This window comes from Vipera berus (genome assembly GCF_964194415.1).
Source record: "Vipera berus genome assembly, chromosome: 9".
NCBI classification, from domain to species: Eukaryota; Metazoa; Chordata; class Lepidosauria; order Squamata; family Viperidae; genus Vipera; species Vipera berus.
Window position 1 is genome coordinate 1,389,521 of NC_138212.1, and position 15,383 is coordinate 1,404,903.

At 49.3% G+C, this 15,383-nt stretch overlaps 3 protein-coding genes across 4 annotated transcripts; all 3 read left to right on the forward strand.

Annotated features, from left to right (window-relative positions):
- Positions 1-1,519: 1,519 nt before the first annotated feature.
- On the forward strand, positions 1,520-8,437 carry TBCB (tubulin folding cofactor B). Of its 2 annotated transcripts, none has more exons than XM_081335105.1 (6): positions 1,520-1,709; positions 5,232-5,375; positions 5,668-5,764; positions 6,123-6,314; positions 7,254-7,326; positions 7,773-8,437. In XM_081335105.1, exons 1-6 carry the CDS (start codon positions 1,599-1,601, stop codon positions 7,888-7,890), a joined length of 735 nt encoding a protein of 244 aa, XP_081191231.1. In that variant the 5' UTR covers positions 1,520-1,598; the 3' UTR covers positions 7,891-8,437. The 2 variants fall into 2 exon arrangements, with proteins under 2 accessions (XP_081191231.1, XP_081191232.1); XM_081335106.1 differs by lacking the exon at positions 1,520-1,709 and adding an exon at positions 2,013-2,156.
- A 1,330-nt stretch (positions 8,438-9,767) lies between these two features.
- Positions 9,768-11,107, forward strand: SDHAF1 (succinate dehydrogenase complex assembly factor 1). Its single transcript, XM_081335447.1, has one exon. The coding sequence runs from the start codon at positions 9,999-10,001 to the stop codon at positions 10,266-10,268; it is 270 nt and encodes an 89-aa protein (XP_081191573.1). The 5' UTR covers positions 9,768-9,998; the 3' UTR covers positions 10,269-11,107.
- Positions 11,108-12,645: 1,538 nt separating this feature from the next.
- Positions 12,646-15,106, forward strand: TMEM160 (transmembrane protein 160). Its single transcript, XM_081335397.1, has 3 exons — positions 12,646-12,884; positions 14,084-14,176; positions 14,361-15,106. Exons 1-3 carry the CDS (start codon positions 12,692-12,694, stop codon positions 14,603-14,605), a joined length of 531 nt encoding a protein of 176 aa, XP_081191523.1. The 5' UTR covers positions 12,646-12,691; the 3' UTR covers positions 14,606-15,106.
- The last annotated feature ends 277 nt before the right edge of the window (positions 15,107-15,383 follow it).

Below are 15,383 nucleotides of genomic sequence, written 5' to 3' on the forward strand. Positions count from 1 at the left end.
GCCATTTGTGACCTTCCCAGCCAGCTTCTGACAAGCAGTCAATGGGAAAATTGGATTCATTTAATGACTGCATGATTCACTTAACAGCAATGATTTGCTTAAGAATTGTGGCAAAAAGGTCATAGAATGAGGCAAAACTCACTGAACAACCTCCTTGCTTAGCAGCAAAAATTTGGTCTCAGTTGTGGTTGTAAGGCGAGGAGCACCCATACTCACAAACCCAGACTGAGTAAACTACTTTCTACTAAGTGGTTTTTAAGGAATGGAGAAAAACCTTTGGGAAGCAGGAGTCATATGAAGCGCTCAGGAAACATCCCCGTCTGAAATTAATGATTGTGGGCTCATAATCGAAGCACCATTGTGAGCATGCCCAGCCCTTGTAATTAAATGCAACACAGTTTCTCCCCTATGTGGAGATGTCTTTGCCACCCATGCCTGAATCAACAGAAGTTGCTGTCTCCCATGGCCAAATTCTTTCAACCCACACATTGAAGGAATGCTTTTTTTCAGTTTAGAACTGCCAAATGAACAATATCCAATTCAAGAAGTGGCTCGTGGGGAATTATGGGAGTTGAAGTCAGGCTGGGGAAGGAGAGGCTGTGGTGGTTTGAGCTCCCACTTTTTGTGCAGTGATGGAACCTCTGTATGTATTTATCAAAGGGACGTTTCGTACTCTTTAAGACCGGAAGGGATTTTGGAGCTTTGCTGGCTGGGGAATTCTGGGAGTTGAAGTCCAAAAGTCTTAAAAGTCGCCGAGGTTAGTCATCCCTGCCCCGCAACATCATTTCTGCCAGGGTTTCTCAACCTGAGCAACTTTTAAGACTTAACGTTGCTCAGGTTGAGAAATACTGATTTATGCAATCCTTTTATTCCCATGCATAACCTTGCTTTTCACACGAGAGGGAATGCCGTGATGGGTACAAACTGCGCTTTTGCAAAGAATCGGGGTCAACTCTGCAATGGATCAGGCTCCCTGGCTTCCTTCCCCCGGCTGGGACCCTCGACCCACGTGGCACTGGAAGTCCCATGCTCCCCAGCCATGCACGTAGAAGACAATCCGCGCCAGCGTCAAAGCAGGGGCTTTCCTTTCCCCGGACCCAATTGTAGACGAAGCCGGAGCCCCTCTTTCACTCCTCCGGTGCAAGGATGCCGCGGGAGCCCCGCGCAAGGCCCCCACAAAAGCACCGCGCAGTTGCAATTGCAGCGTTCGCTCCTGCGCGCCCAGCCGCCAGCGAAACCCTGCCCTTTTCTCCACTACCAGCCTCCTGGCTTCCGCCTTGCCCGCCCGTCTCTATCGCGCCTCCTCATTGGTCGCTTCAGCTCCCGCAAGATGCATCGCGACTCTCTATTGGCGGGCCTCCCTGCCCGGGCTTCGAGGACGGGTGAGAGGGCGGGGCCGAGGACAGAAACTCCGCAGGAGAAAGGCCGGGCCGCGCAGTACTCGGGCGAGGGCGGGGCAGGCACGGCGACCGGGCAGGTGATTGGCCAGTGGGGAGAGCGGCGCGGCGCCGATTGGCTGGCCGGAGGGAGGGGCCCGGGAAGGGGCCTGAGGCGGGGCGGCGGCGGCACCGGGACCAGCGACGGTGGCGGCGGCCGGGATGAGCGTGGTCGGGACCCCCGCGGTGGTGTCGGTCTCCATCAGCAGCAGCCTCAACTCCTTCCGGGCCCTGAAGAGATATGCCCGGGGCCTCACCATCGCCGAGTTCAAGGTAGGGCGGCGGGCCCGCTTCCGGGCCACCCGCGCCCATCATCCCCAGCCCGACGCGAGAGGGAGTCCGTGGTGATGCTGGTGGACCGCAGCTCCCATCCTCCTCAGCGGCTCCTGGCACAGGTCCCTGCCCGGCCCTTGCCAGCCCATGAGGCCCTGCCGGCGCGGCTTAGGGATGTGGGAGTGCTCGTGCCCCAAGTGCCCCGTGGTGGCGGTTGGGGGGGGGTTCTGGGCCCCCTCCCTGCTCAGCCTACCTTGCAGGGCTGTTGGGGGGTGATGACAGAAAGCTGCCTTGGGAAAAGGGGGGGAGAGGGTCAGGCTGGTGTATCAGCATCAAAAATTGTATTGTAATTGTGAATATTCTGCAAGGCAAAATGGGAGAGGATGGCAGCCCCGACGGGCATTGCTCTGCATTCATGCCCAGGATAATTCACCAGTAGATTTATCAGTAAGTTAGTAAATTAAGGCACACACACATGTATATACAAATACATGTGTATATTTGTGTGTTTGTGTACACAATGCACACACATACCTACATAAAACATGATAGATCATAATATATGATTAAATTGATACGTGATAGATGATAGACAGATAATAATGAGAGAGGGAGAGTCAGGCATGTGTGAGATAGATAATAATTTATGATTAGATTGATCGATGATAGATGATAGATAATAAGAGAGAGAGGCATGTGTGCACACTGCAGGTACCCTCTGGGCATCTTGGCCCAGAACTCCACTGCCAGCTGGGGATGATTGGACCTATGGGCCTCCCAGATCCAGGATGGGCTTAAGTGTTTGGATTGCTGCACTGTTCACAAGGACCCCTCCCACTTAGGGGAGCCCGCCCCACCTCATCCCTGAGGAAGAACCCACCAGGGCTGAAGGAATGGTGGCCCCATCAGGATTTATGGCTTCCCCCTCTTGCCTCTGATGGTTTCGGGTATCCTCACCCTGAAAAGAGATATGACTAGATGACCTCTAAGATCACTTCCCACTCTTATATTCTGAGACGTTAGGATATAACGTCTGAAAACCTATTTATTTGAACAGGCCGGCCTGGTTTAAGGGTTTGGGGTATTTTTAATTATTTATTATAAGGGCTTAATTAATTTAATCTACTTTTAACTTTTGTATGTAATGCTTTTATTGCCCTGTACACCGCCCTGAGTCCTTCGGGAGAAGGGAAGTATAGAAATTCAATTAAATAAACAAACAAACAAATAAATAAATATGTGCATCCGCTGCCCGGTTCTGACTTTCCACACTGGGCTGTGATGACAGCTAAATAATGAAACACTTTTATTAAAGCATTAATCTCAAAGGTTTTAAAATAGAGCTGAGCCCCCATCCCAAATTTGAAGGGGCTGCTTGGGTGCCGGCATCTGCCTTCTGCTGCAGACCCATTGCTGCATTTCGGGGACCTGCGACGGCAGAGACATCCCTGTGCCAGTTTGCTGTCCATCATGGCAGCCAAATTGCAGTGGGTGTGCAGCTTTGATCCGAGGATTAAAAGCATTCTAAAAAGGCAAAAATCCCCCCTCTTCAGCTCTTTTTGGAGGGCTTGTCTGCCCCCCAAGGAAGGGAAAGATTCCTATGCCCGGGGAGAATCGCTTGCAGAGAGGGAAGAGATTCCCCGGAGTTTGTGCGTCGCAGCAGATTGTGTGCTCCTGATCATCCCCGATTGTTATAAACGCAGGGCGCTTGTGCGCGCACGCACACACACACACACACAGAGCAGGTTCTCCACAGATGGCACTCTTTGATCCTCTGCCTGGTTTTGGCGGGCATAGCAGCTGCTTTCGGCCACCCGGGCACTTCCCACCAAACCCGGCTCCTTCAGTTACCAGCCTCAGATTTTCCAGGCTACCTTGGTAGATGCCTTTCTCCCCCCCCTTCTTTTGAGCTGCAAGCCTCCAGACAGGCCACTGATCAACAGAATAGCCTTCTCTGCATTGTGCATCCTGGCAGGGATTAACTGCAGCCTGGCAGCTGGCATTTCATGCCGGGCTGGGTAAATCTGCCACTCAGCTTTGCACAGCTCCAGCTTATGGCCCTATGCCAAGGGCTGGCTTTTGTTTCCTCTTGTCTGTCTGTCTGTCTGTATATTATATATAATGTTGGTGATGAAAAAATTGCAGAGAATATTAAGAATAATACTTGCCAAGCCTGCCCTCTCTGTTCTGCCTTTGTTAGCGTTGAACCACCCTTTGGCAGGCTGCATTATTGTTGCCCAGAATTCATCAGAAGAGCAGTTTGTTTGCCATTCAGAGAATTGGGAATTAAAGTGGAATTTGATGCTCGGGAGAGCCCTTCTTTTTTTCTTTATTTTAACTGTTTAATTTGTAGCACCTCTGCCCTGCCATGCTGAAGCGATGACTCTTGGTGGTCTGCAGGCTAGATCAACAAAAAATTAAAGTTTCCACCCCGTGTTTGAAATGGATCATAACGTAAACAGGAAAGCAGTAATGGCAACAGCCTCCATATAGAAGCATGGACACACACAAAAGGGGAAGGGAAAGGAAGGCCAGGCCAGGCCAGGCCAGGCCGCATGAGCTACAGACTTGAATTCCCCTCTGAAATAATTCAATTTTGGAAAATTTGCAGGGAACTGGAAAGGAGGGGGCCAGCTGGTGGTGGTTGATGGAGTGAGAGACAGAAGTCCCCCCTCTTCCTGTCCGTGCCCCTTGGTTTTAACGTTTCATTTATTTGTGGTTCACCTTAATTGTCATGCTGTTGATCTTTTTATGCCTACGTTTTATACTGTGGTGAGCCACCCAGAGTCAGATAATGAGATGGGTGGTGGATAAAGTTGAGAAATAAATGAAATTTTAATGGAGCAAGTTCAGCAGCCCCACTTTCTACCCCATCAGTATTGCTGTACTTGCTGGTTCTGTTATCCCAACTGGACCTTTGGCTGTTCCTCCTGAATCTCCAGTCATAGTTAAGGATGTCTGGGAGATTCCGGTTTCTTTCCTTCTGGCTCCACTGCTTCCGCACGGAACTGTTTTGAGGGGCCGGCTGAAACTCCTCTCCGGACGATGTTGGGCCCAGAGGGTTGAGTCACTGCTACCATTAAGGGCAGAGAGGGGGAATGGCTGTGTTGTCAGTCACAGGCAATCCTTGACTTACAAACATTTGTTTAATGACCGCTCGAAGTTACAATGGAACTGAAAAAAGTGACCTATGACCGTTTTTCATACTTCGTCGCGGCATCCCCAGGTCACGAGAGCAAATTTCAGGCGCTTGGCAACTGACTCATATTTATGACAGTCACAGTGTCCCGGGGTCATGTGATCACCTTTTTTTTACTTAACAAGCCAGGTCCATGGGGAAGCCAGATTCGCTTAACAACCGTGTGACTAACTTAACTGCACGGATTCCCTTAGCCGCTGTGGCAGGAAAGGTGGTAAAATGGGGCAAAACCCCCTTAACAAATGTCTCACTCAGCAACGGAAATTTTGGGCTCAGTTGTGGTCATAAGTTGAGGACTAGTTGACTTGCTTTCTCTTTCCTAGTGTAAGCTGGAACTCGTCGTTGGAAGCCCAGCCTCCTGCATGGAACTCGAACTCTACACCCCGGACGACAAGTTTGTGATGAAGCTGGACCGCGATGAGGCCTTGTTGGGCTCGTACCCGGTTGACGATGGATACCGAATCCATGTGAGTCTGCCTGGATTCCGGCTCTTTTCGTGAGGCTTCTTTCCCTATTGCAAAAAAACTTTATTATCTGAGGGTTATTCTTGAGACGAGGTCTCCAAAAGTGGTGCCTGTAAGAGTTGTGGACTTCAACTCCCAGAATTCCCTAGCCGGCTATGAATTCTGGGAGTTGAAGTCCACAAGTCTTAAAGTCACCAAGTTTGGGGACCCCTGAGTTAGCTGAACAACATTCACCTCTGCTTCTGGACTGGAACCTACCAGTGACCTGAAGTGGATGCCTTCTTTGGCCCCGTAGGTGATAGACCGAAGCAGTGCAACGATCGGGGAATACGAAGATGTCTCGAGGGTGGAAAAGTTCGAGATTTCGGATACTGAATACGAGAAGCGAACAGGTAGGTGTGTGTGTGTGTGTGTGTGTGTAAAATTTCCATCTGTTGTCTGTATACTGTATATCTATTCCCCAGTCGATATATACATAAAAAATACAGATTTTGATATTACATATATAAATGTGTGTCTGTGTGTATGCAATGTAATTTAATCTATATTATATATATTAAATATATAAATGTTTGGTTCAGCTTCTGAGCAGAAAGCATTAAAAAGGACGGTCCCTTTGAGGTCTTCCTTTCCCAGTGATACAAAGTGGATGCTTTTATGAAAACCGAATTTACCAATGGAGGGAGGTTAGCCTTTTTTGGGGGGGTCCCTATGAAGGGCCTCTGCTAAGCCACTGGCTCTGCCCTGCAGACACGGCCCGCTCGTTCATGAAGCGCAGCAAGCTGGGACAGTACAATAAGGAGGAACTGTCGAGGAAGGAGGCCGAGTTAGAGCAGAAGTTGATGGAGGAGAAAGCCCTGGTGGAGGCCATTTCCGTGGGGGCCAGGTGTGAAGTGCGAGCATCCGGGCAGCCCAACAAACGGGGGATGGTGATGTACGTGGGTGAGTATTTGACTTTTACATCCAAGGTCCCAAAATCGCTTTTCAAGAGGCAACTGGACTTTGTTGGTTTTATTTTTTTTTCTTTGAAAAGGTTTCGCTTCTCATCCAAGAAGCTTCTTCTATTCTGAAGAAGCTTCTTCAGTTCTGATGAATTGAAGAAGCTTCTCGGATGAGAGGCAAAACCTTTTTAAAAAAAACACAAAAGAAAGTCCAGTTGTCTTTTGAGAAGCATCTTTAGGACAACCATGACCTAGATGATTGAGAAGCACCATGGACAATTTTATTTCCAATGTTTCTAACCTGTGTCTATCCGAAAGGCTCTAGGCAGTGTACCACAAGGATGTAAAAAAAAAATCATGAAAAGAAATGAAATCAACCCCAAATGAACGCTATAATCAAATAGAGGGAGAAGCAGGGTGGAGGGAAGTGGTCTCAGCCTCTTTGTAAAGAGCCAAGGAGGAAGGTGCTGCAAGAGTCTGTGGGGGAAGGGGGTTCAAAGTCCTGGGGGCTGCAGCAGAAAAGGCCCCATGTCTCACCTCTGCTTCAGGAGGTGAGTGAGCTCTCAGCGAGGGTGGTTCCATAATGTTGTGCTCCTAGAATCATGTTTCTCAACCTTGCCAACTTGAGTATGTGTGGACTTCACCTCCCAGAAAGCTAGGGAATTCTGGGAGCTGAAGTCTTGAAGTTGGCAAGGTCGAGAAACGCTGTTACAGACTACCTAAAGAAGATCAGTGGAATTCAGAAAATGGATCTGAGTCCAACTAGATCTCTGCCTGTGTGGCTTGCTCTTGAAACACAGTTTGAATACAACTGATCCCTTTTTTGCTACTTTGAATTTCAATAAATTGTTAGTTAGCCTGCTTCAACTGGCTGTCTAAAACAGTGCACACACAAGAGTTGGTTGAATACCTTTATGACTCTCTCTTTGGTTTTTCATAGGCTTAACAGAATTCAAACCTGGTTACTGGGTTGGGATCAAGTATGACGAACCTTTGGGAAAACATGATGGCAGGTAAATCCCCCTTTGCTCTGTTTTTGGCCTTGTAGCTGTCCACACGCCCCCTCTTGGAGGGATCCTGAGTTTCTGGCTGGGAAAAAGATGGTCCACAGTGGAGAATTTTTATTTATTTTATTAATGAAATGTATATTGCAGGGATCTCCAAACTTGGCAACTTTTAAGACTTATGTTAAGTCAGTAACATGGTTGGTAAGTGAATCTGGCTACTCCATTGACTTTGCTTGTCAAAAGGTCGAAAAAGATGATCACATGATCATTGCAACCGTCATAACTATGAGTTAATTTGCCAAGTCTGAATTTTGATCATATGACCATGGGGATGCTGCAGTGGACATAAGTGTGAAAAATGGTCTTAAGTCACTTTTTTCAGTGCCATCGTAACTTCAACCGCATTTGATCCATGTGCTCATTTGGTGTTTATTCCTTTCCTTTCCTGACAGCATCAATGGCAAGCGATATTTTGAGTGCCAGCCGAAGTATGGAGGCTTTGTGAAGCCTCAGTATGTCACCGTGGGGGACTTCCCAGAAGAGGACTATGGGCTGGACGATGAAATGTGAGAGAAGCAGACAGGTGGAGGGAAGCGGAGAGGATCTCCATGGCCCCTGCTTGCTGGCAGAGCCCTCCCGGTTGCTGCGGTTTCTGCAGAGCACCACCACTGTGCTCTGATCCCAAGTCGGGGGTAGCTTGTGTGAAGCAGAAGACCTGTGTGTTTCGACGTGTTGGTTGTTTGTCCCTTTCCCCTGGTTGTCTCTGTTCAGTGAAGATGCCGCATTGCCTGATTTTTCCATGCACTCCCTTTAGGTCAGTAACAGAGAATGTCTTTGATTGTGGTAACCATTTGGGGGAGGGAGATAATGATGATGTCTCCCCAAATTTCCCGTGATAGTGAGTGGAAGCTGAGATTGAGGGTTCTGAACAGATGTATATACAACTCTGCTTTCGAAACAAAACAAAATCTAAACCGAATAATTTTGATGACTGTGCTTTTTTTTTTCCATTGTGGGTCTTTGTCGTTCAGTTTTGTTTTTGTGCTGCTGGAAGATGCTATGTGATCATTACAAATTAAAGTTTTGGAAGGGGGCGGTCAGATACATTCCAGACAAACATGCTTCAGAGTGAATTTCTTTTCTCTCTCCAGGCAAGCAAAAACTGGCAAGGAAATTTTCAGAAGCGTGGCCTTAAGCCGAGCCAAGGTGCTGGTGGTACAAACCACAAGGACATCATATGATGTCATAATATAAGGGAGGGGGAAATGTGAGGTTGTGCATATGACATCACTTCCTCTTGGCTTTTGGTCTATCTCAGGCATGTCAAACTTGCGACGTCACGTGACGTCTCGCGACTTTTTCCCCATTGCCGGCAATGGGGAGGGTGCGGTTTCGTGATGCATCTGGCAGCTTGACATGCCCGATCTAGCTGGAGGAGTGGGATTCTATGGCCTGTGTTCTGCAGCCCTTCTATCAAGATGGGTTTAATGCACCTTGTCACATTCCTCCAAAACCCAAAATAGACAAATTGTGATTCTTCCAGATTTCTTTATTGTTCCTTGCCCATAAGCAGAATCTTGCCAAAATAAAGCAGGCTAACTCGGGGTCTCACTTGATTTTCTTTGCAAGGGGGGGAGGAGGGGGTCCCTAAAGCAACACAGATTCTTTTGATTGGTCTGGCGCCATTTCCAACTTATTTATTTACCTCTTCATCTGCAACCCAGATAGCAGTCAGAGAGAGTGTTAGATACCTGAGTGGGCAGGGATAATTCTAGTCTGGTCTCCTGACCTCTGTGGGGAAGTGACTTGGAACCCTTGGCTAGGCTGAGACCGCCCATCACTGCCCTGGGCTTTCTTGGGGCAGAGACTCTGCGGAACTAATATATTCCCTAGACCAGGGCTCTCCAACCTTGGCTACTTTAGGACATGGACTTCAACTCCCAGAATTCCTCAGCCATTCTGGGAGTTGAAATCCACAAGTCCTAAAGTAGCCAAGGTTGGAGACCTCTGCCATACACTAGAATTTTGCAATCTAACTGGTGGATTTCAACTCCCGGAATTCTCTCACCAGTTTTCCTGGCTGGGGAATCCTGGGAATTGAAGTCCACTACTCTTCATGGCCAAACTGAAAATCATGGCCCCTCCTCCAGGCTTCCGGGGAACGCCCCCAAGGCAGCGGCCAATAGGAAGCGAGCCGATCGCGGAGAAGTCTCAACGATCTAAGCGACCTCTTGGGGGGCCGCTCCCGGGACAGTCGGTGAGCCGCCGGGCTCAAGCGGGGAAGGGGGGCGGCGGGGGTCTCCGTTGCAGCGGCCTGTGCACCCCCTCTGGCGGACAGACCTAGATCCCGGCCGGGGTAGAGGGTCCTGCTGGGTCTGTCCCCACGACCCGCAATTCGGAGCGATGCTCGAGACGTTCCTTGCGTGGGGAGGAAGCAAGCTGTGACCCCTTTTCAGGTGCATCGAAACACGTGAAACTCCGGGGTGGGTTTGCACGTGGGAAGAGGGCGGTGCGTGGCCATTCCGGGGCGCGGCGCTGCCTCCGGGGTCCCGACCGTGCAGGAGATAACTCCGTCTGGATAGCGAAGACCCCTCGCCGCTGGAAGGACGCCTGGCCCGGCTCGGCTCCCGGAGGCGGTGGAGCCCCTTGCCCCGACTGCCTCTCCCGGCTCCGGCCTCATGGCCAGGCACAGCCGGCTGCAACGCGAGGTGCTCGGCCTCTACCGGCAGTTCCTGCGCGCCTGCCGAGGCAAGCCGGGCTTCCTGCCGCGAGTGCAGGCCGAGTTCCGCCGGGCTGCCCGCATCCCGCGCACCGACGTGCTGCTCATCGAGTACCTGCTGCGCCGCGGGCAGAGGCAGCTGGAGCAGCTCCGGGAAGGGCACGCCACGAGGATGGGCTTCTTCGCCCCGGGGAAGCGGCAGCATCAGCAGGAGGACGCGCAATCCTGAGCGGAGGATCGGTCGCAGCGATGCCCGCTCGCTGCAGACAACCCGGAGGGCCGGACGCGGGGGGGGCGGCTTGCGGAGGCCCAGGATGGGTCCCCCGGCTCTGCAGAAGCGTCCGTGAAGGATGCTGTAGAGAAGCAGCTGGTCTCTCCGGAGTTGTGTGGATTGCGTACGTGTGTGCATTTGAAATTGGAATTTGCAGCTTGAGTCCCGGCTGAGACTTCTCAGAAGATCCCGCAGCTCCCCGTTGTGCTCCATCCAGCCTCGTCCCTCTTTCGTGGAAGGGGGACAGCCGTCACGTCTGCACGGGAGGCACAGCAAACTTCCACTTGGCATTCTTGTCCCGATGTTACAGAGGGCTCCCCCCCTGCAGGAATCCCTTCCAGGCCGGTGTAAATCTGTTACGTGGGGGTGGGGAAGGGCGTGTACAATGGTCGTGGAGAAACAGACGCTGGTTGGTTTGGGTCAAGCTTTCTCCACCTGGAACTGCAGACAACAGAAACACTCCAGCAGAAATACTGTTAAACCTTTGCAACCGGGGCCAGCAAGTGTTATCTTTTGACAATAGTGGCTAAATGGCTGTTTTCTGGGTTTGTTTGTTTGGTTTAATACCTGTCTCTATATTTATCAATTGCATTCTATTGTTTTGTTTTGTTTTGAATCTGTGAAGGGAATTGAGGCTTTTGAACAAAAATCAAAACTGTTATTGCTAATTTGTGTGCAGTATTTATTCTAGTTGTGTTTTGGATTGCAGTCTGTTGTAAAGGAACATTCTAAAGTATGGTAGATGATTCCAGCATTTTCGACAAGGAAGTTACCATTATTGTATAATAAATAACTAGTTCCACTCCAGGGCTTCAGGAATCTTATAATTAAGGTGTCAACATGTCCCTCCAGGGCATCAGAATAAATGAAAGAAGTTCCTGGGATTATTTCCCCCCCCAACATTCGGTTTTTACTTTCATAGCATTTTAATCAGACTGCAAAAATGGCTAATTTGCAAGGTGGAAATGCAGATATCTGCGTCCTGCGACTACGAATCTCAAGATTGTATCAGGCTGCTGCATTCTTTGCCAGTCAAAACCGATACAAGACAGGTCGATGCATGCTAAAAATGCACCACTCACCCAGGTGTGGATTTTTTGTGTGGGTATGGAGGCTTAGAAACCAAAAGAGGTGAGTTCTAGTCCTGCCTTAGGCATGCAAGCCAGTTGGATGACCTTGGGGTGTTGCGCTCCCTGTTAAGTCCACCACACAGGGTTGCTGTGGGGAAAATGGGAGTCAGGAGAGGCAGGTTGGGATGTTTGTTTAAAGGATTTATTAGACTCCATTTCCATAAAATAAAGGTTTTATAAGTAATCCTCAACTTAGAGCTATAATTTGAGCCCATTTCTATTGACATTCTTGTCCCGATGTTACAGAGGGTCCCCCCCCCTTGCAGGAATCCCTTCCAGGCCGGTGTAAGTGAGTTTTGCCTCATTTTATGGCCTTTCTTGCCAGTGATTAAGTGAATCACTGCATTTTAAGTGATTAAGTGAATTAGGCTTCCTCATTGACTTTGCTTGTCAGAAAGCAGGAGGATCAGGTGACCCCAGGACCTGTGACCATTCTGAATGTGACAGTTGCCAAGCATCTGAATTTTGATCACGTGAAAACGCTGCCACGGTCATAACTGTGGGAAATGGTCATATAAGTCACTTTTTCAATGCAGTTGTAACTCTGAACGGTGACTAAATGAATGGTTGTTAAGTCAAGGACGCCCTGTGTATAGTTAAACATTAGGAAGAAGACGAGAAAGGCTGGCCTTGAAACTTTGATCCCTGGTCCCTGGATTCACTGCCGGCACGTAATCAACCTGCACAATCTGCCAATAGCTTATCCAAGATCCGGATAATGAGGATACAGGCAGGGTCTTAAAAAGGGGAAATGAGGTCCCCCGTTAATGAAAAACACCCCATTTGTCATGCAAAGGCCTAAAAAATGAGAGACTTTTCATTGGATTAGTGGCACTTTTTGCATGCAGTTCAGCTCAGGAAGTCCTGAATATTCGCTTGAACCCCACTTAAGCAACACCTTGGCTTGAGATACTTGTGAATGCAGCCCGCGTGTCGGAGTGGAGGGAGGGCGGTTCCACCTTTTGCTTCCTATTCCAATTGGGAACTAAATCTACCAGCATGCATTTCCACCCGAAAACTGCAGGGACTGGAGGCGGTGGCTACGAAATGATGGGCTGAACCCTTCCAAACGAACAGCAGCCTCAACCAGTGGCCTTTCGAGCAACCCGCGCTCGTCTCCGCAAAGAGGCGGCGCTGGCTCGGAGTGACAGCTCCCGCGGCCTATCACGGCTAGCCCCACCCACCGCGCCTGGCGTAACTGGAGACCGAGGTGTCCGATCACCAGAGCGGCTCCCGGGCCTCCTCCTCGCCATGGCGTTCGGCGGCGGTTGGTGGGGCCGAGCCGCGGCGCGGGCCAGGAGAGCCGGCGGGCTGCTGAGGGGAGAGGCCTGGCCGTGGCTACGGCGGCCGACGAGGCCCAACTCCGGCCGCGGCGCGGGACTCCCGCCCGCTTCCGAGCTGGACAAGGCGGACGCCTGGCTGCTCCGCAAGAGTCACGAGACCGGTGAGGAGGGGAGGGCGGGGCTGGCGGGTGACGTCACGGGGCGGGGCTGGTCGGTTACCTGGCTGCTGGGCGAGTTGCCACGGTTGCTGCCCCCGCGGGGCATGATGGGAATTGTAGTCCGTCAAAGTTGGGCTTTTTCCCTTTGTCAGAATATAAAAATATACACACATTAAAAATAATTTGATACTAGGTCAATAGTTTAAGATCAAAGCTAGTATATAAACAATATTTTTATATCAACTGCGGCAGCTCTTTTTCTTAATATTATATTTAGCCAAGTTAGCCAAATAATTCAATGCCTTCAATATTGGCCTCCTAAATTGCAATGAATACTGTTGATTTTTACTTTTTTCTCTATTTCCACTGTGTTAATTAGATAGTAGAAAATAATCTCTAATCATGTCATATAAACATCATTATACTGAGACAATGCATGGCATCGTTTATTTAAAATAATAGTTAAATACAGATTCCACCTTCCTCCCCCCCCTTATCCCAGTCCTTCCCTCCTCATCTTTTAATTGTAGGTGATAACTTGTATATTTATAGTGTTTTATACTTATCGTGTATGTGCTATTGTATTGTTTTATTCTTTTGACCAATGTAAGCCACTGAAGAGTCACCTCGTGGTGAGTTGGTCATCAAAAATTTGATAAGTAAATAATGAAAAGGGGAAAAATAAGACTGTGATTGTCTGTGTGGCCTCTCAAAGACCCTCCCTGGAATACCCTAAATTTTATAGATAATGTTAGATGGATGGATGGATGGGTAGATAGATGATAGATACTTTAAGAGAGAGATACATAGATATCTAGACACAGATGGCTAGATGATAGATGATCAATAGGTAGATGAGAGGTAGATAGATGACAGGTAGATAAATAGGTAGATACATAGATACAGGCATAAATGGCTAGATGATAGATTTTATATTATATTTATATTGTATATGAGAGATTTTAGATTATATATTATATATATGAAAGATAGTTTAATAGGTAGGTACATAGATACAGGCATAGATGGCTAGATGATAAACGGATGATAGATAATAGATGATAGTTTAAGATAGAAGCATAGATGGCTAGATGATAAATGAAAGATAGGTAAATGACAGACAGATAGATGGATGATAGATAATGGATGAACGGATATGCAGAGCTAATTGTGAAACTCTCCCGTTTCTCCTTTTCTGTCAGCCTTCCTATCCTGGTTTCGGAATGGGCTGCTGGCCACGGGCATTGGCGTGATTTCCTATATGCAGAGCGACATGGGGCGGGAAGCGGCCTACGGTAAGTGATCGGGAGGCCCTTCGGCCGGGCTGGGTGTCCAGAGGTAACTTGGCCACAACTGTCCCCCTTCCGCATCCGGGCAGCTGTGGCTCCCGTGAACGGGATGGCTGGAAAGCCAGCTCCACCTTTTTGCCTTGGCCTAGTTAACGATGGGTCTTCCTCTCTGCCCACATTTCCCCTTCAGGTTTCTTCATCCTTGGGGGAATCTGCGTCTCGTACGGCAGCGCCTCCTACTTCGTCAGCCTCCTCCTCCTCCGTCGCACCATGATGCTCTCCTACTCTGCCGCTCTCCTGAACTCAGCTGCCGTGGTGAGCGTGGCCCTCTTCTGGCTGTGCGCCATCTCCCTCTACATCGGCCGGCTGGAGGTGGAAATCATCCAGGAGGACGTCAGCGACAAGAGGAAGGAGGACGGCAAGGGCGAAAAATGAAGGCTGGAGCGGCTCTTCTGGACTCCATGAGACTCTGCAGACGATTCGGAAGGGACAGCTCCACGGCGGTTGGGCCGGATGCACCACGGAGGAAGGCAGGCAGGCAGGCAGGCTAGGTGGCTCTCCTGCACGCAAGAGACCAGTGAAAGAGCGGGCTTTCAATTCATTTCAGATTTTTCCAGATGGGATGGCAAGGAAGGAAGGGCTTTTAAACCACCTTCTGGGCAAATGAGAGCTCTGGAAGCATGAATTCTTGCTACTTAAGGATCTTGGATGCTTTTCACGAGTGGACCTGCTTTGCAACCCCCCCCCCCCTTTCTGCTTTAAACCGATTTTCTGGTTTCATATATATATATATATATATTTACAAACACGTGTGAATAAAAGCCAATTCCCGGAATGTCTGCTGCATAGCTTGCTTTGGCTTGTCCGCTCTCGCTTACGCTCCTGGCCATGTCTCGCTTCTGTCATTGGGCCAGTGGACATTTGTATTAAAGACACCCAAAGAAAGTTTTGTCTACTTTCTAGTTATTTTCTGGGAGAAGGGAGTGGGGTCTGTTTGTGAAATAAGGTTTGCCCTTATTCTTCTGTGCAAAAGCAAGGGAGGGTCTTCAGGGGGGGGGAGGGAGACTCTGTGAAATACAGGTGGTCCTCGCCTTACAACAGTTCATTTAGTGACTGAAGTTACAATGGAACTGGAATAATGACTTAGGGCCGTTTTTCACATAACCGTTGCGGCATCTCTTAAGAAAGGTCGTAAAACGGAGCAAAACTCTCC